This window comes from Vipera berus (genome assembly GCF_964194415.1).
Source record: "Vipera berus genome assembly, chromosome: 6".
In the NCBI taxonomy this organism is placed as follows: Eukaryota; Metazoa; Chordata; class Lepidosauria; order Squamata; family Viperidae; genus Vipera; species Vipera berus.
Genome location: NC_138208.1, coordinates 77679185 through 77704172, shown reverse-complemented (window position 1 = coordinate 77704172; position 24988 = coordinate 77679185). Strand labels below are relative to the sequence as shown.

At 37.8% G+C, this 24988-nt stretch overlaps 1 protein-coding gene across 1 annotated transcript in view; it reads right to left on the bottom strand.

Annotated features, from left to right (window-relative positions):
* Nucleotides 1-24988, bottom strand: part of CACNA1C (calcium voltage-gated channel subunit alpha1 C) — a gene marked incomplete at both ends in the record, with an annotated part of 519540 nt that overhangs the window by 194477 nt on the left and 300075 nt on the right. The window contains 2 exons of the mRNA XM_081331729.1: nucleotides 478-617; nucleotides 2477-2616. Coding sequence (XP_081187855.1) covers nucleotides 478-617; nucleotides 2477-2616 — 280 coding nt within the window. The remainder of the gene's footprint in view (nucleotides 1-477; nucleotides 618-2476; nucleotides 2617-24988) is intronic.

The window sequence follows — 24988 nt, the reverse complement described above, 5'->3', positions numbered from 1 at the left end:
GAGAAAGAACAGTCTTATTGCACTGAAGAACAGGCATGTATTGCATGGGCAGATTTCTTCATCAGGTTAGCCATTTGTGAGACTATTAATAAGCATCAGCTTCAGAGCCAGCATCTCACTAGCCACGCTGATTTAATTTACAAGTAGATTCATTATAATGATTTCATCTTCATTTCATAGGACTTTAAACTGATGTATTATTTCATATCATAGCTCAGTCTCACATGACCCACATAGCACTCCACTCTTACAATAATCTGTTTCTCTTACCTGACATTCAACCTTATTCTTTTTAATTATTGGACGAGAATGATAATCTTAGTTATGAGCAATATTTACTTAGCCCTGAAGTTAGTCTTCACATTATGGATGGAATATTTCTCTAAATTATTTCTTTCAGTGTCTTTTCACAGTATCAGCTTTTGCTCCTAAAACCAACCACAACAACCCTCCCCCCCACACAACTTGGTTACTTACTAGGAACTCCAGATACCAGCCGTAATGGGCGTAGTACGCGGAAAGCTCTAAGTGCTTTAACATCAAATCCAGCGCCTTTACCTCCCAGCGAATTTACCCCATCTGCTTTGGTTGCTTGTTCTAAAATTGCACTAAAAAGCCTGCAGTAAGGGAAAGGAATGAAAAACAAAACAAAACAACAAAATGGTTAGTATACAGCATGGAGAAAGAAGCAATCAAGCTACTTTATATAGTGCAGAAAATCCTGCCTATGAATAAGGAGATTAAAACATTTGTATTTATATGTACAATAATGATGTAAACAAAATGCACATATGCCCTGTTAGAAATATATTAGTTGATAGCCATAACATAATTCCCAGACATGCTTTGCAGTTTCTAAAAAGGTTTAGAAGAATCAATGCCAAATTTAACAGAATCAATCTAATAGCAATAGCACTTAGACTTATATACCGCTTCATAGTGCTTTACAGCACTCTTTAAGTGGTTTACAGAGTCAGCATATTGCCCCCAACATTCTGGGTCCTCATTTTATTGACCTAGGAAAGATGGAGGCCTGAGTCAATCTTACAAAAACATTAATCAATGCACATACTTTTGGCTACAATCTGTACCCTTTCTAGATTGTAAAGCAATGTTTCTCAACCTTGGCAATTTTAAAATACTATATATGGACTTCAACTCCCAGGGGCCAACCTCAACTTGGCAGGAATGATGTTCCACAGGATGATCTATCAACTCAAATATGTTTATCTTTAATGATGATGATATGTATGGGATTCAGATGCTGCATACTACATGCACCTCTTTATGTGAAATACTTCAAACACTAAGCATCCACATGACAGCTATCTTTTAAAAACATAGAATCTCTTACAAAAGGCAATGGTAGAGGGGTGGGTAGGCAGGAAGAAGTACTATCTTATCCATGTATTCATCATAGTAATATAATATGGTCTGGATGGGGAGGAACAGACTTCAACTCAACCCCGACAAGACTGAGTGGCTTTGCATACCTTCATCCCGGGTCAATTCGGATATTCCATCTCTCTCTATGGGGGGTGAACTATTACCCCCCGTAGATAGGGCTCGCAACTTCGGAGTCCTCCTAGATTCACGGCTCACCTTGGAAGATCACATAGTGGCTGTGACTAGGGGGGCTTTCGCCCAGGTTCGCCTGGTGCGCCAGTTGCGGCCCTATCTAGGCCGGGATGACTTATGCACGGTCACTCATGCGCTCGTGACCTCTCGTCTGGACTACTGCAACGCTCTCTACATGGGGCTGCCCTTGAGGACCACCGGAGGCTCCAACTGGTACAGAATGCAGCCGCGAGAGTTGTGTTGGGAGTCTCCCGATACTCCCATGTTACACCTCTGCTCCGTGAGCTGCATTGGTTACCAGTTGTCTTCCGGGTGAGATTCAAGGTACTAGTAATGGTGTTTAAAGCCCTACATGGCAGGGGTCCGGAGTACCTTAGGGAACACCTGCTGCCGGCATCAACCTCCCTCCGCCCTGTGCGTTCCCACAGAGAGGGCCTCCTCAGGGTGCCACCGATCAGAGAATGTCGATTGGTGACCCCCAGGGGGAGATCCTTCTCTGTGGGCGCCCCGGAGCTATGGAATCAGCTACCGGTTGAGCTCCGGATGGCACCCAATCTTCGCTCCTTTCGCCGCGATCTAAAAACATTCTTATTTGAACAAGCCGGCCTGGCCTGAGGGGGGATCGGCAGGGTTTTTTACGGTTGTTTTATTTTACTGGGGTTTTAATATAGTATTGATTGTTTTTAGTGGGCATGTATTTAATCCTTTTTAATTTTTGTAATTCTGTATTTTTATTCTTGCCCTGTTCACCGCCCTGAGTCCTTCGGGAGAAGGGCGGTATAGAAATATTATTAAATAAAATAAATAAATAAATATAAATTTTCAAATATCTTTGCAGGTTTTTTTTTAAATAAAACAACAGCAACTATTTCCTAAAGATTGAAAGATAGATACTCACCCTACTACCACAATTATAAAATCTAGTAAATTCCAGCCATTCCGGAGGTAAGCATTGGGATGAAAGAGAAGTCCATATGCTATTACTTTTAAAAATGCTTCCACTGTAAAAATTATGAGAAAGAGATATTCCACTCGTTCCTGCAGAGAAAAGAAAACAAAAACATGGAACATGGAGGTTAACTTTGGAAAATTACAGGAAATATTACATCATAGGAGAAAGAGAGGACTACACTTCCTAGTCAAAACAATTGTCTTTTTGATAAGTTTGTCATTTCTTGTTGTTATTGCTAACTGCAAGCCAAATAATTTATACATAATTGTATACTCTGTATGGTTTTTGCTATCTAGAATATGGCAATACTTCCTAATCCAATACCGCCACACATATTTGACTTCTACTCCTATAATCATGGAGACAGTTACAGTGAAACAACATGAAAATCAAAATACAGTTATTTTAATTTGGTTAATTTTCAAATTTAAATTTGCACAAACAAAAGTATCATATGCACAACAGGATCAAAAATTCATGAAATAATGTGGAAATCTACTCTGAGAGAGAAAGGATGAGAGAGAAATAATTTAGGAGTACATTGATAAACTATTTCCTGCAACTCTTTACTTGCTGTTTCCATACTTCCATTCAAATAGAACTGTCTATTATTGAATTATTTGGAATTCCAAGTTTGGCTTTGCAACCAGTGGGGAAAAGGTTACATATTTGGAGAAAAGCAGCTGCTGAAGACGAGTTATTGAGAAGAGTTGTGAAAATGTCATGATTAGAAATTAAGGTAGCTGTATCACTGTTAAGTTCAGCTCCCAGTATTCTTCACCTCTGATATTTCAGGAAAAGTGTCAGTTCAATGTATCCATATCTGAAATATTACAGTGTCTATTGGATCATTGTAATGGTGCAGTTTATTAATTCTGAAGGTTCATCTTTAACCAGTTGTTTGATCCTTGAAATTATCTTGAAGGCTAATTTGAGTATCTCGATAACCTTTAAACTCAATAAAAATCACAATGTGAGAAATTCATGTAAATACACACACAACTGTGGTGAAAGGGTTGGTCTAGGAGTAGGGAAACCCAGGTTTAAGTCTTCCCTTAGATACAGTAGCCTACTGGCTAAGTGGGGTCAGTCACCCTATCTCAGCTCTAGATTGGCAAGTTAAAAAAACATCTGTTTACTAGCACTGGAACATGTGGTAGATCATGGGTGTCAAACACGATTGCCTCATGTGACATATCGTGACGTATAGCAATGTTTTTGCCTTTGCGGAGCCGGGGTGGGTGTGGCTTGCTCGTGATGCATCTGGCCCACGGGCCGCCAGTTGACACCCCTATTGTAGATTATGTTTCACAGCCTTCATTGAAGAGCCCTTTATCATGTAGATGAAGTTTCAAGATCATCATCATCATCCCCCCACATTCTCTCTTCTCTTGGTACAGTATATCACACACACAAGTACATATACACTTCATATCCCCTAATGCTTCTTCTACAAAATGTGCTTTCACTTTGGATGCAAAATGATTTCCAGGCGAAATCAGGTTAATGGATGACCAAAATGCAATAAACTCCTTTGCCAGTCAGGGAATGGAAAAGAAAATCTCCTAGTCTTCAGGAGATAGCACCAAACCTGAATGAAAGCAAACCACATACTATCAAGATTATTTGATTATAGGCTGCTATATCCATGACTTTTGTTTGCTACAGAGCTGCTGCTGACTTTACCTTAGTGCTCAAGCTAAGGCTATAAAAATAGGGATGGCCATTAGACGGCTGTAAACTGAGATTTTGTACTGCTTTGCTGCTTTTAACAGTCATTTGAATTTTTGAAGCTAGGATATGATTGCCCTATTCAAATATTCACATGGGACCATGAACAATGATCAACTGCTTCTGCTGATTGTCAGCCGGCCAGGAAAGATTCCTAGAAATAGGAGAGCTTCCTATTTGGATGTGTGAGCACAGAAACATTCCCTCAAAAGCAGCCATTAATTCTAGGATAACTGGTGACTCTATTCCAGAGAGAGAAAAAGCAAGGAAGCCAAAGAAGGAATCCATAACATTAAGAACCAAAGAACCTTGGTCTTTACTGAGAGGTGCAAAGCAGATGTTTCCAAATCTATCTGCTGTAGTCACTAAAGAAGCTGCCACTTTCATATGCTCTTGATTCCTTAGGCCAGGGGTAGGCAACCTCGGCTCTTTTATGACTCATGGACTTCAACACCCAGAATTCCTGAGTCAGCTGACTGAGGAATTCTGGGAGTTGAAGTCCATGAGTCATAAAAGAGCCGAGGTTGCCTACCCCTGCCTTAGGCTCTAACTCCTCAGGGAGAAATAGGACAGCTGCCTACAAGAGAACAGCTGGCTTTTTTGCTGAACACAATGTTATCCATAACCCAAACCATATGATATCAGCCTCAAAATACAGCAAAGTTTCGCTGGGATCAGATGTTGATCCAAGGTCATGGCTCTTAATAAAAACTAAAACATTAGCTCACAATTTGTATTACTAAGAGTTTTTCAGGTTGCAATAGATTTTTCAAATTATTTGGATTTTGTGATTGGCTATTAGTATCTATTCCCAATTTACAGATGGATCAAAGACAGATGCATAAAGTTGTATGTTAGTGAACTGTGGTTTGCAGATCAAAGCCTAAATTGAAATTCAGAAGTTTAACTTATCCATTTAAGGAACCATAATTATTTCAGGAAGCTAGAGATAGGTAAATTGAGGTACCAAGATCTTGGGAAGTTCCCTAAATCCTTCTTCTGTTGTTGTTGTTGTTGTTGTTGTTGGTGATAGTCTACGTATGTGTCTGGAAGCCTATGTCCATAAAAGCAGGGATGCCACCTCACTATTTTGAGACATGAGCTGTACAAAACTGCTAAATAGGATCTAAAATAAGAACAGAGTGTTTGTATGCTGATAATCTGGATTTAATATTAAGCAGTCACTGTATTTGTTAATGTCAGAATATAAAGCTTCTTCTGTAACCTGTAACATTGCAATGGAAAAATCTGAATGGCAGTTCCATTCTCAGGACTATATTGTAATTAACATTACAGGGTGTTTCAGGGAAATGATTTAAAGCCTGTAAACAAAGAAAGAATATGCTTATTCTCTGCGCTATCTCAATTGTACTTCATCTTTCTCTGCAAGGAAGCAGGTGAAATCTACTTCCTCTCTTGTCCTATGAAAGATACACCCTAACCAGCAAACTACTTCCAGATATTGTCACTGACATACAGTTGATTAAAAAAATGATCACCATCATGAGATAGTCTTCAATTATGTTAGACAAATGCCTTATATTGCTTTTTATGTTAGGCTTTGTTCCTTCCACAAGCTCCTATCATTCACTCCAGAATTATAGTTCTCCTATCCAAAATATAGCAGAATATAAACCGAGTCTTCAGGCTGTCTTCCATTCTTTCCACATCTGAAAGTTTCCTCATTCATCTTCAATATTTATGTTATTTTTGTCTTGCTGTTCTTAATAATGCTATATTATATATATGAACACTCATTGTAGACATTTTGTTGGGTTCATTTGCTAATTTATTTCATGTGTTAAATAATTGTTTTGTGGAAGACTCAAGAATATGTTCCATGCTAGGATGCTGATCAGGACTTGGGGTCTTGAAAATCATTCTATATGAACTGAAGGCATGAAGTAAAATATAAGTATTGCTCGATTTACAACAATTGAGTCCAAAATTTCCATTACTAAGCAGGACATTTCTTGTGAGTTTGCACCATTTTAAGACCTTTCTTGCCATGGTTGTTAAGTGAAGCACTACAGTTGTTCAGTTAGTAGCACATATGTTAAGGAATCCAGCTTCCCCATTGACTTTGCTTGTCAGAAAGTTGCAAAAAAATGAACCTGCGACATTGCAATTGTCATAGATACGAGACAGTTGCCAAGTGTCCGAATTTTGATCACGTGACCAAGGGGATGCTGCAACAGTCGTAAGTGTGAAAAACAGTCTTAAGTCACTTTTTTCAGTTCTGTTATAACTTCAAACGGTCACTGAACAAAGGATTGTAAGTCAAGGACTACCTGTATTATACAATGCAACACATCAGTGTCCAGAAGAGAAAATAAGAACTATCCAAAAGGCAGATTAAGTCATGAATTTAATTTTTAATATCCATACCTATCAATTTATGCTCTTTAGTTAGAAGCACACTATTATAAATCTCTATTATAAATCTTATAGTAAATTTATAATTTACTATTATAAATAGTAAATCTCTGGCTTTGTTATATTCTCTGATTGCTGTCATATCACCCTCTATATTCCAAACTACAATGTTAAATGTATCTCTGGATTGAGTATCTTTCTCTAGGCACATAACAATACTTTCCTCAGATGGAATAATAGGAAAATGAAGAACATTATCTCATTGTCAGCTGTATTTATAAGATTAATTTTGTTTGTTTGTTTATATCCTGCCATTATTATTTTTACAAACAACTCAAGACAGAAAATATATCTACTACCCCTTTCTTCTATTTTCCCCATAACAACAACCCTGTGAGTTGGGTTGGACTGAGAATGAATGACTGGCCCCAAATCATCCCCACTGGCTTTCATGGATATGGCAGGACTTGAACTCAGAGTCTCCTGTTTTCTAGCCTGGCTCTCCAAGTTTCTTCCTTAGCAGCAAAATAAAAATTAATGGAATGTCTCTAATTCAAAAAACAAGGCCCTGATCTATCCAGATTGTCATCCAATCATATTCAGATGCTAAACTGTCAATTACTAAGGAAAATAATTTTTTCACAGTTTGTATAAATGTTTGTACTTAAATCTCTGTAGTTATACTATACGTGATGCATAATAAATGTCTGCAGTATTTCTAGGGATGAGTACAAAATCAAGAGATCTATCACCAATCGCCCACATATTAATGGCTTTTAAAAGCTGGCAACCTAGCTGAATTTGTTTGTTAGCATTTAAGACGCACTTATTTCTGAGACATCATCTTAAAATAAACTGAAGATGTGCAGTTGTGATGTATGGCAACTATATGCCTGTAAAAGAGTTGGATGATTAAGTTAATACACACAATTCAGCATCCCACTTTTCTAGTTCTAAGTAATATATGCCTCTTTTTGTCATGTTTCTAATGTTTATACCATTTTCCAAGGCAATGGAACTTCCTGGAGCAGAGAGGCCCACATTCAGTCTGTACCACTGGATGCTGCCGTACGTACTAAAAGATTTATCTAATTAAACTTTTCTAACCAATCTTACTAAGTCTATGTTAGACTTTGTCTAACATGTTTTCCTTTCCTATGTTTCCTATATTTTCCTTTTTTGCTCCTTATGTAATTAATAGCAACCACAGGAAAAAAAACTATTCAATATTTGTTACAATATTCAGTCTACAGACACATTCTACTAAATGTGGCAAAAACACATATGATACAGTATACCAAAATAAAATTCTGCAGCATTTGGAATCCTGCAGTTTGTCTTGGCAGATTTGGAAGCTAATAAGAGTCTGGCCTGGTTAATTCTTCCTTGGGAGACCTTTAGGGAATATCAGGGCTGTATGCTAGATTGAGAAATTTTTTAAAATCCTGAAAGAGGCTGATGATAAACACAACACTACTGCCAAGAAAATTATCTGAGTGGTCCATGAAATCATCAAGTAGAAATCTGCAAAACCAAATGTTCTGGGGAGCAACATTCTGGAGAATTCTAGAATGTTCTATTCCGCCTTTGAACCATGACAATCCAGCTGAATGGGGATGGGTGGGTCTAATATTTAGGCCCCATTTTCTTCTTAGAATGTAAGTTAAGGCAACCTAGCTGAGAAAGAATTTACATTTACCTTTTACGACTTCCAATTTTAGCTGAATTAACAAATTCTTTTAGATGTACATCCTCTCTCTCTCTGAACATAAAGATCTTGCAATCTATTCATGTTATATTTGAATAACATGGAGCCTTGTATTACTCTAAATGTTGAAAGAAAGTATGGCATAGATTTTGTTCATGATTCCATTTCACCCCATACTGAATAGAACTTATTTTAGCTTCACAAATTATTAGTTTATCCTAGAAATCTTGATCACCCTACTTTTCCTGTTTTTCCTTCCTCTTCCTTCCAGTGAAGGAAAATTGTTTTCTCAACATTTGTTTTTTTTAAATATACTCCAGCATATTCACAAGTAAATTAATGCACTGTGCATTTTATTATTACTGTTCTTCAATTGTCATGTCCTGTACTTCATCAATCTCAAGTATGCCATTGTATTGGTAATATTAACAATATCGACTGGCATTATTTTGCCACAAAACTAGATCTCAGAGTTGAAACAAAGAATGTATTAAAATACTGAAGAAGTGTAACATATTCAAATTCAAAACATCTATACCATCACACAATGCATTTTACTACTTCAGCCTGGGGTGAGTGGGTAGTTGGGGAGAGGGAAGGTTAAAAAATTTACTGAGGTTGTTTTGGTGTTTTCTGAGCTTGGAGGTTTCTTGCAGACATTTCATTACCAAACTGGGTAACATAATTGTTAGAAATTTTTGCTGATTTAAAAAAATTCTTTTTGAGGACAGAATGAATACGAAAGGGGCTTTCTTAGCTGGCTATGCAATCTGGGCAACTTTTGCTGTTATCTCCCTAGCTATCCATTCTCTGCCAAATTTGTAACAATCTACATTGCTGGCGTTTTTGTCCAACAAATTTATCCTAATCCCAAAAACTGACTCAAGAATGCAAGATGAAACCCAGTTTATTTAAATGTCTGTGTTCTTCACCAGAATTTCCCAAAATGTTCCCGTGGAATATTACCGGTATATCAACTTATTTTAGCAGCTATTCAAGTGTGTGAGGTGTATTTTAAGAACTTGGTGGCAAGGATTTCTAGATTAAATGTTATCAACAAATTTATTATGGGAGAATCCTTTTTGGTGTGATTATGTTAACTTCATGGTTAACAGAAATTAGGATGAATAAAACTGATCTTTAGTAATACAGAGCCAGAAGGTGATACTTATAGGATCAACTATATAAAACAGATTCTGAGGCAGATTTGTTGATACTGGGTTGCTTCCAAACACATTTTGTTGCCAAGGAGACATGAGGCCCATTTTTTTTTAAAACCTACAAAGGATTCAGTAGATTTATTTTTTATCCAGGAAACATTGTCAGTGTAGTAAATAAAGACCTTTCCTTCTGTCACAAAGAAATTTAGAGTACTACATACAGTCAAATTGAAGTCAAAATGTAGCCAAGAATCAATGAGGGATATGGCATAAGAATAATGGTTTCAAGTATGATACCTACCAAGTCTGCTTAAATAAAACATGTTTTTGCTGCACCATGGACCCCTGTTTCTAGAATAAATCTTTATGAAGATTTATTGGTTTATGAAGAATAAGGAAGTCATTATGCTCTCCCTGAGGCCCAGATATGGTCCAGTTATGAGTAAATCTGTCTCTACCCATTACTGTATCATATTTTGGAGCAGATAAGAGCTTCCATTTACTGTTATCGTATTGCTCTTCCATCAAAAGAAAACCAAACAAAACCAGTTTTAAAAGCTTAGAACATAAATGAAAGGACATGAAACACCTCCCCACAAAGGTCCATTTTCAATAGAGAGTAGTCTTTATCTGGTGGAAATAAGAATCATTTCAAGTATGAATTAGTCCCTATTGATTCATACACATATTTTGTGCATAGAGATGATAAAAGAAAAGACTAGATTCTTTAGCAACGAAGCCTGGAGTAATCTTTCAACACTATTTATTTAATAACTGTCAAAGTCTATTTTTCAAGTATGATTGATTATTTTACTTGAAACCAGCTCTCCAGATGTGTATGGAATGCTGAATTTCTGAGCAACTTTGTCAAGGTATTAATTTAACAGCTAACCAGCTTATGTAATATAAGATTTAAGATGTAATGATGGGAATGACTCAGAAGGGTATGTGTCTCTTTAAGAGCCTTTGTATACAGGGAAGGCTCCACTGATGTGTGCTGTCTCTCTTCCATTTCCTGCTGTAACTGTGGTTTGTTGGATCCTGCTGTATTAGCATGTGTATGTATATTGTTCCTGGTGTATGATATTGTAGATAGTGTAAGATAAACCACCATTTAATACAGACCACTGTTTACTGTGTTTACTCCTGGGTTATCTCACGCAATAAGGCTGTGCACGCTCTAACAAGTTATGGGCCCAAAGAGAGGAGAAACCCAGTGAGAGCTTGACCCAGAGCCAGAGGAGTTAAGGCTTGTGGTTTGTTGTGGCTTGTGGTGGTAGCAGGCAACATGGACTCCATCAGTGTAATGGGAGGAGGTTTCATAGTATCTCATCTGAATGAGACAAACTACCTCTCCTGGTGTCTGAAAATGGTGATGTACCTGCAAAGGAAGGAATTGTAGATAATAGTTTCTGATCCACCTGCAGCCCTGGATGATGGGGACCAGAGAAAGAATGAGAAAGTATTGGCCAGCATAATCCTGAGTTTGGAGGATAGCCAGCTGATATACGTGAGGAGTCTCCAGTCTACCAAGGAGTGCTGGGAAGCTTTGTGCAATGTGTACGTGAGAGAGACTGCGAACAGCAAAGTAATGCCGACAAGAAAGCTATATAAGGCCCAGCTGAAACTGAGAGAGAGCATGTCTACTCAATTGCAATCCATGAGAATGACATTCCTAGAGTTAGAAGAAAGAAGAATGACGTTTATTGAGGCACACAAGGTGTATGTCGTGCTCAGTTTGTTGGACACTTCATGGGACATCCTAGTGACCAGTTTAGAGTCCATGCAAGAGAGGGACTTAACCATGAGTTATTTGGCTGGCCAGTTGCTGGAGGAGGAACAGAAATGGCTGGAAAGGTGGCAGAGAAGGGGTGACAATGCACAGACCAGGCCTAAAACTGCAATGTCCAAAGATGCCAGTAGAGCAGCTGAGAACGTTTGCAAGGCGAAACGCTGCTTCACATGTGGTTCTACACAGCATCTAGACAGTCGCTGCCCTGAGAAGAAAAACAGAAGAGCAGCGAAACAAGGTTGTAGAGCTACACAACCAACATTTTCCCTGGCAGCAACATTAACTGAAAAGAACACTTGGGTGTTGGACAGTGGGGTATGTCAGCATATTGCAAATGACCCATAAATGTTTTCAAACCTAAGACCAGCTAAACAAATGGGGAAGGTAAAGTTTATGTACCTGGTATTGGAAAAACATTGGATAATGTATTATATGTACCAGAGTTAGACCATAATTTCAAGCTTGAATAACATGGGATATGAAGTACTGTTTGCAAAGGGTCACTACACCATCAGGAAGTGGAAGGATTTGTGCACAAGGTGTTAAGCTGGATAATTTATCTGTGTTAGGAAAGAAGCAGGATGCTTGTACACGAACACTTACAAACACTCCCACACATTATTGTGTACATTTATTACACAGGAGTTTAGGTCATGCAAATTTTAGAGTGTTGCAAAGGATGCCAGACCTAATGGAAGGACTACCCATTAAGCAGTACAACACATATTTAGATTGTGCTATTTGTAAGGAGGCAAAGTCCAGAGTGTATCCTGTAAGTAAGGAAAGCTCAAGGCAAACAGAGTTTTGCAGTTAGTTCACGGTGATTTGATTGGTCCTATGGCACCCTCTGTAGGAGGGGCTCAGTACGTACTTGTCTTAGTAGATGACTACACCAGATATGGTTTTTGTTATTTATTAAAGAGCAAACCAGAGGTTCTACAACAGTTCAAGCAATGGGTGAACTTTGTAGAGCGAAGATATGGCCATAAAGTATGCCAGCTGCAAACAGGGGAACAGAGTTCATGTCTGACAATTTCCAAAAGTGGAACTTAGGCATAAGGCATAGACGTATGAATCCGTATTCGCCAGCAGAAAATGAAGTGGCTGAACAGAGGAATGGCGTATTGCAAACCTTGAAAGACTCACTCCTGGCAGATGCAGGAATGAGTAAAACATACTGGGGGGAAGCCATGAAAACAGCTAACTATCTAGTAAACAGGATATGGAGTGTTGCTATCAATGAAACTCCATATTTCCTGTTATATGGAAGGAAATCTTCATTGGCTCACCTAAGGACATTTGGCACTTATGCCTGGGTGCATATTCCCAAAAGCACCAGAAGGAAAGGCCAGAAAAAGGCCAGGAAACTTAGGTTTGTTGGATATGAGCCAGGTTCCAAAGGATATAGATTTACAGATGGAACAAAGAAGGTTATAATTTCAAGGTCTGCTAGTTTTGCAGAATAAAACAATTGGGACAGGGCGTATGCTAACACCAAGGTGTTCATGCCAACACATAGTGCTAGTTCTCAGGAAGGAGAGATTAAACAAAGCCTAATGAAGGAAGAACAGAATAGCAGGTCAGAAATAGTAGGAATAGAAGAGGATGGACCTGAGGTAAAGAGAGAAGTAACAGAATCACAGGAACAGATGATACCGAGGAGGTCTGAACATAGCAATAAAGGAGTATCTCCTGACCGGTTCTCAGCAAGTGGGGTTAGAGTGTAAAATGTAAGATATGAACCCCGTAATTACTAAGAGATGTACGTATTGATGTAAAAGAAGCTGTGCCAATATTTGAGGACAATGTTGGAGAGCGTATCAGAAGCAGAAGCAAACATGTAGACATAAAATATTGTAATGTCAGGGAGGCTGTAAAGGATAAACTGATAAAGTTACAGCATTGTTCCACTGACAACAATATAGCCAATATGTTGACCAAGCCTTTAAATGCAGGCAGTGGTGGAATTCAAATATGTGAGCAACCGGTTCTCTGTGTGGATGCTGCTTCCAGAAGTCCATTCTGGGCCTGGGCAACAAAAAATTAACTACCGGTTCTGCAGAAGTGGTGCAAACTGGCTGAATCCCACCACTGAATGCAGGCAGACATCAAGAGTATGTAAAAGCATTTGGGTTAACAGCTGTTTAGATTTAAATGGGAGGAGTGTCAAGGTATTAACAGCTAACCAGCTTATGTAATGTAAGATTTAAGATATAATGATAGGAATGACTCAGGAGGGTTTGTGTCTCTTTAAGAGCTTTTGTATAAAGGGAAGGCTCTGCTGATGTGTTATCTCTCTTCCGTTTCCTGCTGTAACTGTGTTTTGTTGGACCCTGCTGTATTAGCACGTGTATGTATATTGTTCCTGGTTTATGATATTGTAAATAGTGTAAGATAAACCACCATTTAATACAGACCACTGTTTACTGTGTTTACTCCTGGGTTATCTCATGCAATAAGACTGTGCATGCTCTAACAAACTTAATAGTGTAAAATGAAATGTTGAACAAAATAAGAGTGGATATATTTATGACATCTAATTTAAAATGGGTTTTCTGCCTGCTCAACTAGATAGGATTATCAAAGTTCAAAGCTGAAAGTACTTCACTTCTACTATCTGTAGAATAAGTAATCCTTGCAACCTTCTCTAAGACACGTCCATAAGATTATCTGCAGATTATGCCTTTGGCAAGGGTTCCATCTCTGCAAATTCTGCCAATTTCACCAATCATTCCTTTGTTGTAAGTATTTCAGAGTCTTTCCATCTTTGTGCATTCTAGTTGTCTGTCCACTAGTCCCAGTAAGAAAAGTTCTGGTTTCAATTGAATACTAATTTTTTTTTAAAAAAATCTCTAAATCACTATATGTATTTGAATCCAAAATTTTCTATTATTTTTTACAAGGCAACCAAACATGATAAAATGGTTCTTCACGGTTTCCATCTTTCCAACATAAATCTGAAGTACCTTTATACATTCTATACATAGTTTTTCTGGTACCATATACCAATTGTATGTCGTTTAAACTTTTTTTTCTTTTAAATTGTAACATAATATGAAAGTCCATCAGATACATGTTTTCCCATTGTTCCATATGTAAGTTATAACCAAAATTCTTAGCTCATTTTATCATACACTTTTTAATTTGTTTTTCTTCTGTTTCAGTCTTCAGCAGGAAGGCATCTCCAACGAACTGTGGTTCTCTTAGCTTATTCAAATAAGGTTATGTCATTAATTAATTAATTCCATTAAGAGCAAGCTCCAAAAGCAGAGTTCATCCACTTTTTATTGCGGGTTGCATCAGCTGGAGCTGAGTGCAAGTGGTTCACATGAGAAATATATAAATTTAGGGTTTAACAAATTAAATAGGTAGTTAGAAAGCATATTATTTTTGCTATGATGTTGGGATGAGTTGGTTTGTCTTAATTATAGCATTGTCAAGATCATGACTAGTAAGGAAATCACAAACATTACCCTTTCCACATGCTGTAATTCAAATAATCTCTATAAACATCTGCAAAGCTCCGGTATTGATTAAAACAAAAATCTTACATATATTGTTCCTAGTATAGTATTTATGCCTCTCAGGCTGCGAATTTGTTTTTCTCCAGCAAAACAGGTCTTCTTATTTAAAAAAGGATATAAACAACCATATCCAACTACATTTAACATGTAGTTTGTCAGCTTTCCAGGAGATACTCATTATTTTTCTTAAAGAAGCTAAAACATGACTCCACATTTCTTTTTTTTTGCTAAATAAACCAAAGATTAAAGACTACATCCAGACATGTTCTAAAGACTTTATGTTAATTGCTGTTACAAAAAGCCAGCAAAACACTGGCAAGGTTAGAACAACAAGTTCAGCCCATTTAAGATCTGCCATGTCTTCTTTTGTTTATCAGTTAAAAAACCCGAAGAAATTGTTTAAATCTAATCTGCTTTTGTATGGTAGTGACATCTGACAGATCACCATGGTGTGTGCATCATGATTCATTTGCCTTGTTTAATAAGTTGTTACTCCTCATATTAGATGCTTGGGTTCGCTGATGCTGTCAATTAAGATAAGTACGTACATCATAAAACATTTTGGGTCATCATATTTCTTAATTAAGCTTTAAAACAAAAAAATCTACTTTTCTACAGCTTATTACTGTATTTTTATACTGTTGAAACATTCTGTCTATGGCAGCTACTTAGAAAACTGATGGAATCTTAGTCCACTATACATACCCTTTATGGGTCTTAGATCTACAAAACTATGCTGGGACCATGTGAGGTGGGTTAGATATCATGGAGCTTCAGCTACTCCGACAAAGAAATTCTGCAAATGATTTTGATGCTCTGACATCTGAGTGCTGAGAAGCAATAAAATCACTGCCCCATATGATGTTGCTGCAGATCCCAGGGGTATCTGCAGGGGGAGAGCCAAAAAAAAGTTAAGATCTCAGCCATGATCACAGTTGTACTACTTATGTGGCAGACATAAAAATGCAGACATGAATTTGAACACACAGTTGTGATTGACACTTGACTTCTTTGACTTTCCTCCTGCAGATACCTTGGGGACCTGCAGCAGCAATTAACAAATCTCCTCATCCCTATTTTATACTACAGGCATGCAAAATTAATTACTTAGACTCCCCTTCCATGCCTTGTCTTTAGATGTGTGTGTGCATACCTACAAAAATAAATAAATAAATCCAAAAGTGACCAATAAACCGAAAAACTGTCAAGCCAACTTTCCATTTGAAAGACTTGCTATTGTAATGGCAAGTCGGGGAATCAAGGTAAGGGAAGAATTTCCACAAATTGAGAAATGGGCCATCAACAAGCTCTACAGAAGCATGTTACTTAAAAAATGAGCAACGCAGCAATTTCAGATTCCTGCAACTGAACTGAGACTGAGCTGCTGAACAAGAAGAACATTATGGGACCAGAGTGGCATCTTGGAATGTTCCAAACACTACATGTGAAGTTGCTCTTAAGATGCTACCAGTGGAGTTTTTGCTGTACTAAGAGAAGAAATATATATACAACAACCAACAACCAAGCAAACAACCAAGCTGTTGAACTGTGGAGTCCTTGATGTTCTTGGAGCTTGGTTGTTTGCTTGCAGATGTTTTGTTATCCAACCAGGTAATAGTGCTAAAAGGGAGTAGGGAGTTAAGTTCTAGAAAGGAGACGGGAGCTACTGTATATAAACAGAGAACAAATCCCATTCCCTTTTCTTACTGAAGATGTTACTGAGTTAGATAACAAAACATCTGCAAGCAAATGATCAAGGAAGCAGCAGGGAGTAACAAGGACTCCACAGAGTTTTTGTTGGCTGAGTTCAAGGACCTTTCATCCCATGCAATTCTGGATCCATCTTAATCTGTTTGTAGTCAATAGGAGGAGATAATCAGGGAATGAAACACTCAAATCTACCACCCCACTACACCTCAACCATCCCACAATTCCTTGGTAATAGGCTTTAATATACACCCACATATTATACAGATGTACCAGAGAATTACAATGAGTTGATAAATATCATCTTGGCTTCTATACAGATGTCCCTGTCTGAAAAATTATCTTTGTTAAGACAAGAAGCTTCTGCTATCTTTTACACTGTTGACTGCAGTGTTCCAGAAGAGCTGACACAAAAAACAAGGACATGTGTGAATACATAGCACTCCACCAAAGCAAGCATTTTTCAATTTCCTCAGACATACATTTTATATTACAGATTACCTGAATTATTGAATTATTTATGTTTCCAGTATTTTAATAACATGTTCCTGAGAAACTCTGGGAAATGAAGTGAAGAAACGCCTAGGTGAACAATGGTGTCAAGACACTCATAGCTGAGAAAGACTAAAAAAGTAAGAATTAGAAAGAGTTCAGATAGGTTTAATACTAATCTTGGGGTAAATACAGAAAACTTGGAAACTGTAAGAAGAATTTCCAAAATTCATTTATAATGAGTTCATTGAAACAAAACCACTGAATGATTTGAAAAGCTTCTTCCCAGGAACTAAGTAACCAACAGACGCTCTTCTCTGTCTTGATTGTTTATGTCTAATTTTTCTTCTTACTTTCTTAGTCAGCCAACAAGCTCTCACAAGTAGCTGAAGACAAAATGAATAGAAATCATACGTTTGAGTCCATATTAGGACCTATGAGGTGGCAATGTTAACAATGACACAGGCTTACTTCTTTGCTTTTTTTGCATCTGTAAGTGCTCATACATAAAGCCTCTTTATGATATTTATTCAATTTTCACTGATCACAAGATTCCTTATGGGTAAAATCTAGTGTGATAACTAGGTGAAGGGAAAATAAAATTGAAATGCGAGTTGGGAAAATAGCATCTTGACTTAACAAGGTAACCATAACTGCAAATATAATTGATATGAATTGGATAGAAAAGTTGTTATAAATTGGAACTATTTTTTTTGAAGATATAATATTAGAAAAATATGATGAAGAAGCATATACTTAATGTTATATGTATGTTGTATGTAATAATAGCAGTAAGAATTGTATTTGTTTAGTTTTGAAAAGTGAAGAAACCTTACTTGAAGAAGAGGGGATTAAGAAAATACCAGAATGTGTAGAAAACGACAGAGTGATATTGAAGAACAAAGAAAAAGAAGACACAGTATAACTTTAATATGTAGTTTTAAGTTAAAAATGAACCCAGACAACAAATCGATATTTTTTGTATTTTTTTATGAATGGGCTGCTAGGATCTCTGCACTGATATGTGACTATTTTGGTATGGCATATTTTGTTCACATAACTACATTATGATGATGTTTTAATCGTATTATTGTGAATCTCATAGAGTTGTGAGAACTTGGTGGTATAGATATTCATAAATAAATAGATAAAGCTGCTGAGGTTTGGGTTCTTATATCTCTCAATAGAGGTTTTTTTTAGATACAATGCTATAACACAGTGCTATTTTATGTGGCAGGGCAACTCATTATATCAATGAAGAAATGACTCGTTCTATTAGGAACGTATTTACCAACATATTTGCAATTCTAACACAATAGGCTCATCCATGTCACATAACTAGAATGATCAAATTAGAATGTTGACAACTAAGGGGCAGTCAAGAGCTGTTGCGTCAGAAATAATAAATGCACATCTTGTATATAACAATGATATTCCAAAAATAAGAGACAATCCTTTATATTCATGGGTACCTACTAAATCTGATGCACCATAGATATGGAACAACATCGGCTGACCTTAATTCATGACGTTTAGAACCATTCCCTCAATCATTCTATTGTGGAATAAACAAGTTAGGTAAAATAATGTGCTCAGGTATATATCTATTGCTAGATGGTTAGTAAGGCTGCACAATGAAACAGTAGCACTGCAGTTTTCACCTTCAATTTTCTCTTTCTTTTCCTCTTGTCAATCTCTCCCTGGCATCCCACTGTTTGCTTACTAGAAGAGCATTTTATATGTGCCTATGCAAATGAGAGTATTCAGCAGAACTGCAGCTGTACTTGTAATTACTTTGTTTTGCTTGCGAGATTTATCTCTGGCCTTAATACAAGCAGACTCTGGGCAGCACACAGTAAGATTTGTTTTTATACACTGTAGTATGCAATAGTAATTTATTGTTATTACTTTTGTTTTAAACAAAACACTAATATTATCAATATAATTTAAAGCATTGATATTGACATAAAAAGACAGTTGGAATATAACATTTAAAATAGTCTTTAAAAAGCAGAAATATGATCAACTATGCGATCATATCAAGTAGTTTCTTATCCTTACCAAATGCCATCCCAGATTAACAACTTGGCTTGCCTATGCAATCTAGAAGTCTTTTCATATAAAAAACAACTGGCAGCTTCCATAATATCAGAAGGAAGTAATAGTAATATTTTTTAAAACCAGGACCCTCCTCCCTTCCTCAGTTTGCTTATGGTGCTGAATTTCTGGTCTGCTAATAATAATAATAATAATAATAATAATAATAATAATAATAATAATAATAATAATAATAATAATAATAATAATAATAATAATATATAAAGTTGGAAGGGACCTTGGAGGTCATCTAGTCCAACCCCCTGCTCACATTTAGCAGTTAACAATACATCTGAGATACCCAAGAAAGCCAAACATTTTAGGCTAGTACACAAGGGACCGGTACTCATCTCCGTTTCAAAGCCGAAGAGCCAGTGTTTGTCCGAGGACATCTCCTTGGTCTTGTGGCCGGCATGACTAGATGCCAAAGGCGCATGGAACGCTGTTATCTTCCCACCGGAGAGGTCCCTATTTTTCTACTTGCATTTTTACGTGCTTTCGAACTGCTAGGTTGGCAGAAGCTGGGACGAGTAACAGGCGCTCACTCTGTTACGTGGCACTTCGGGATTTGACCCGCCAAACTGCCGACCTTCTGATCGACAAACTCAGCGTCCTAACCCACTGAGCCACCGCGTCCCTTGTAAGTAAATTAGCTCATGCTAAAAAGGTAAGCTGTTTTAAGAATGGTTATTGGCAAGGCACTGTCTGGAATTAACCTCTGTGAAAAAAAGTACTACACAACAAACTAAATACCTTGGAGCTATTTCCTCTCAACTCACAGAGTATGCTAACTTCTTGTTTCTTTGGAATATCCCTGGGCTGCATCCACTTTAAAAATGCTAGAGGGTAAATCGCACATTGCATTGCAAACCTGGTTCCTAACCCTCTTGTCTGTCTAATAATGCTGGCAAAGGAGACTTAGTGGATAAATGGCCATTAGGAGAGAATGTTTAATCTTTCTACTTGCAAGTTTTATGCAAATATATCCCACACCATTTCCAGCTATTTTTCTTCTTAACCAAATACAACACCAGGGAGAAGTTAAATATCTGGGGAAATGAACCAAGGTGAGCTTTAACAAAGGATGCAGATGGTCCTTGACTTATGACCAAAATTGGGACCAGATTTTCCATTATTAAGTAAGGTGGTTGTTACGTGAGTTGTACCTGATTTTATGATTTTTTTTTACCGTGGCTGTTAAGTGAATCATACAACTGTTAAGCAAATCTGACTTCCTCCATTCACTTTGCTTGTCAGAAGCTGGCTGGGAAGGTCACAAATAGCAATCACATAACCTGGGAGACATTGCGAGCATGTCAAATTTTGATCATGTGACATGGGGATGCTGCAACAGTTATAAGGGTGAGGTCCAGTTGTCAGTCACCTTTTTCAGTGCCTCCTTAACTCTTAATAGTTGCTAAGTGAATGAGTAAAAAGGTAAAGGTTCCCCCGCACATGCGTGCTAGTCGTTTCCAACTCTAGGAGCCGGTGCTCATCTCTGTTTCAACGCCGAAGAGCCAGCGCTTGTCCGAGGACGTCTCCGTGGTCATATGGCCAGCATGACTAGACACCAAAGGTGCACGGAACGCTGTTACCTTCCCACCGTAGTGGTCCCTATTTTTCTACTTGCATTTTTACGTGCTTTTGAACTGCTAGGTTGGCAGAAGCTGGGACGAGTAACAGGCGTTCACTCTGTTATCCCGTGGCACTCAGGATTCGACCCGCCAAACTGCCGACCTTCTGATTGACAAGCTCAGCACCCTAACCCACTGAGCCAACGCGTCCCTACAAGTGAATGAGAGCTATCTGCAATTAGTAGGCAGGTGAAAGACTCATTCCCCAAATCTATGTGAGATTTGCAAATGCACTGTTTGTATTTTTAAAATAATTCTATAAAATAAAATCAATGATAATAAACAGTCTTCAAATTTATCCACTTCTCTGTCATTGTTCAAAGAGCAAAAAAAAATAAATCCTTGGCTTACAAACATTCAGCGACTGTTCAAACAGCATTGAAAATAGCATTCCCATGGGCGCACACTCAAAATTCAAGTGTGCTTCGAAACTGGCATGTATTCAGGAAGAGCTGTACTGTCCTGGGGTCACGTGATCACCATTTGTAACCTTCCCTACTGACTTCTGACAAGCAAAGTCACTGGAGGAAGCCAGATTCACTTAACAGCCACATGATTCACTTAGTAACTGCAGCAAATCACTTAACAACTGTGGCAAAAATTATTGTAAAATGAGGCACAACTCACTTCATCACCGCCTCATTTAGCAACAGAAATTTGGGGCTCAGTTGTGCTTGTAAGTTGAGAACTACCCATATAAGAAGGATCTGGGTAAGGGGCAGATCCTTTACGTTAATGGTGGCTTCTGATGACTCCGTGGAAACATCCCTGGAGAGTTTCTTTTGGTAGGAACATTTTTGGAATTGGTTTTTCCTTGCCTTCTTCTTCCTGGGCCAAGTATAAGTTACTGGCCACATGACTTTGTGCCTAAGGAAGGACCAGAACTCACAGTCTCCTGATTTCTTGCCTGCTATCTTAATACTGCATCAAATTGACTCTCAGAAGGAGGATTTATCTAACCTTACTTCAATCCTTGAAAATGCATGATTGGGAAAGCCAATTATCTCAGGCGACATGTCACCCAAAGAGAACAGTTTTTCCCTACAAGCAATATATTCTTTCAGAGATAATATTTTTGGAAACTCGCAGCAATGTCAGGGATTGCTGAAGGAAGCTCTGTGTGAAACCGTCCATGTTCTCTGCTCCGGTTGTCCCCTGTTTTCCAGGTGAAGGAAAGAGAGAAGAGAGAAATCGTCACCCGCTTGTCTGCTTGTAGAAGACCTTCGGAAACAGACCAAGCACTGGGTGAAATATCTCAACACCACATCCAGCAAAGGGTTGAAGAAGACAGTTACCAATTTCTTCTATGGTCTCGCCCTCCACAATAATACTGAATCCCAACTGCAATAGAACTTCCAAAGCAGCTTTACGGGATGGAGGAGAACAGCAGAGCTACCTTTCCACCCACACAGAGTGAAATTCTTAAAATACTTTGGATTTTCCAGGATATGTGAGGTTATATTGTAAAACATAATAATAAAACACCATAAATGCATTGCAAATTATTAGTATTTGGCTAAATTGAATTTCTAAAATTTGATGCTTATAATTCACATTATAGAGAAGAGACCATAAAATATATTCAAAATATGCCAACCTTATAGGGCAGTGATGGCGAACCTTTCAGAGACCGAGTGCCCAAACTGCAACCCAAAACCCACTTATGTATCGTTGGGTGCCGGGTGGGCATGGCCCTTTGGGTGGGTGTGGCCAATTGGGTGGGCATGGCTGCAGTGGTAGCTGCACACTGGGTGGGACTAAAAAGTTCAATCAATTCCAAATTTGCAAGAACTTTTTTTCCCCCCAAGAGAAGTTGAAATTGATTAACTGAACCTCTTCTTTGGTACATGGCGGTGAAGGCCTAAAGCAAAAAGGTTTTATAAAACCCAGCTGAAGGCCTAGGACTGGGGCGATGGCATGCGTGCCCACAGAGAGGGCTCTGTGTGCCACCTGTAGCACCCATGCCATAGGTTTGCCACCACGGGTATAGGGGAAAATAAGATGGGGGAAGGACCAATAACACCCTTTCAATACAAAAAATTAATTTTCTAGTAATACAAGCATTGCAGCAAATTTTGATGCATTATAAACCAATCTTCCTCCATAGCCTTCAGTAGACATAAAAACTTACTTCGTACACATTTAAACTTCATTTTGCACATTTGGAACAAATGGTAGGAGAGAATCTCCCATGACTGGCAAGTGTGAAACTGTCTTCTTCATTTTTCTTGCTGAAGAGTTTCTCTTTCTGAATAATTCCGAGGCAGTTTCCTTTCTTGTGTTTTTGTGGATTTGAAGATGTTTTAATTTATGTTTTTAATCTGTAGAAATTTTTCTCTCAGCAATTGTCTCTGTGCAGCAGAACAAATGTCCTGGCAAGATCTTATTTATAAATGAAATGATATTTATGTTCCTTTTTGTAACCTCTCCCTTCTTGAAATCTCTAGCTTATCTTTGAACCGTAAAGCTTCATTCATTTGCTTTGTATTGGGGTCATGGATCTTTTTGTCTTGCTCAAGTGACCTTTCAATTCCATGAGTAAATATAAAGGACATGCTTAACATTCCGTGCACACTGCTCCTTGTGGACAGAGAAAAACAGAACTAGACAGAATGAAAAATAATAAATCCTTGCAGATTTCACCATCACAGTCATGGTACCAGGCTCTCTTTCTTGAATTAGCTATCATTTGAGAGACTCTGCATAAAAGTGTTTATAACAACTCCACTTATCAAAGGAAGAGGCAACACAAGAGCATGAAAATGGGTGTGGTAAAGGAAAAAAGAGCAGATCATCCCTCCACTGCCCTCAGAGGCCTTAAGGACACCCAGATTCTAGATGCTGAGAATACAGTTTTCACAAATCAGTAGAGAATACGAGCTAAAATACATAAGGAAAGGAATAAACAGAGAGTTAAATAGCCAACAATTAAAAGGGAATAGTGTCTTAAAAAGAGATAGTTTTAATTTTTTTATATAGATAGGGCATACCAAATATCAGGTCCCTAGATTAATTACAATACGTTTATTAATTCTTTTGATGCCAAGAGAAAATATTAGTGTATTTAAGTGTTCAAAGGACATGTGTCAAACGAGCAAGGAAGTGTTTAGAAGAAAATGGCAGCCAATTGGACATTTAATATAATTTATATTATACACCGAATATGGGGCTTGACTTGTGGTGCACCCTCTGTATATGAGAAACACACACATACATCTTTTCATTATATAACATATGTTTTTCTCCTGGTCTTCACAACCATGCTCTGATGAGAACTTGGCTGAGAAATACATCACACAGAGCTTGATGGCTGAATTGGGATTAAATGCTATAACACCTCAGTCTTAATCTGATATTTCAACAAAGCTGATTCAAATTTTGAACTTAATCAAGAAGGATTGTTTATTCTTTATTTCATGCATTCATCTCCAGATTTTTTGGAACAGGTCACAACCATTTCAAATCACAATTCACTTGTTTATTAAACCCATTTATTTAACGAATTACAGAGCTAGAAACTATAGAAGCACACTAAAAAGCAAACACTGGTCAGATTAGATCTTCCTTAAATGTCCCCATTTAATGCACCCCAGATCTCTAAAAATATGTCCAAGGTTCCATATACTGTAGATATTAAATCATATGGAAGGCAAGATCCATCCATGAGCAATGTTGTAATACAAAAACTTAAGTACAGGTCAAGAATGTCATTAGTTAAAATGGACTGATTTCCCAAGACTATTCTTGCCAAAGATTTATTGGCTATATAGGTAAAGTTTCCAATACCAAGCACTGAGTACCTACCAGGCTGATCAAAGCTTTAGCCCTCAAACTAAACCTGAAACCAGAATGAGATAAATCTAAAAAGTTATAGACTCAGTGTCTTGTAAAACTGCCTCTAGTTTATTTTTATTTTTATTTTAATCCCATTTATATCCCGCCCTTCTCCGAAGACTCAGGGCGGCTTACAATTCTAAAGCACAAACCAATGTGCTTAGCAATAGCCTTCATTCTATGTATATGCCTGCTTATTAGGGCTTTCGGCCCCCCCCAAGCTTATTGCCCCCAACAATCTGGGTCCTCATTTTACCTACCTCGGAAGGATGGAAGGCTGAGTCAACCTTGAGCCTGGTGGGACTCGAACCTGCACTAATTGCAGGCAGCTGGTGTTACTTAAGGAGGCATTAGCCCACTGCTCCACCAAGGCTTCCTGTTGTGATATATTCAAGAAACAATA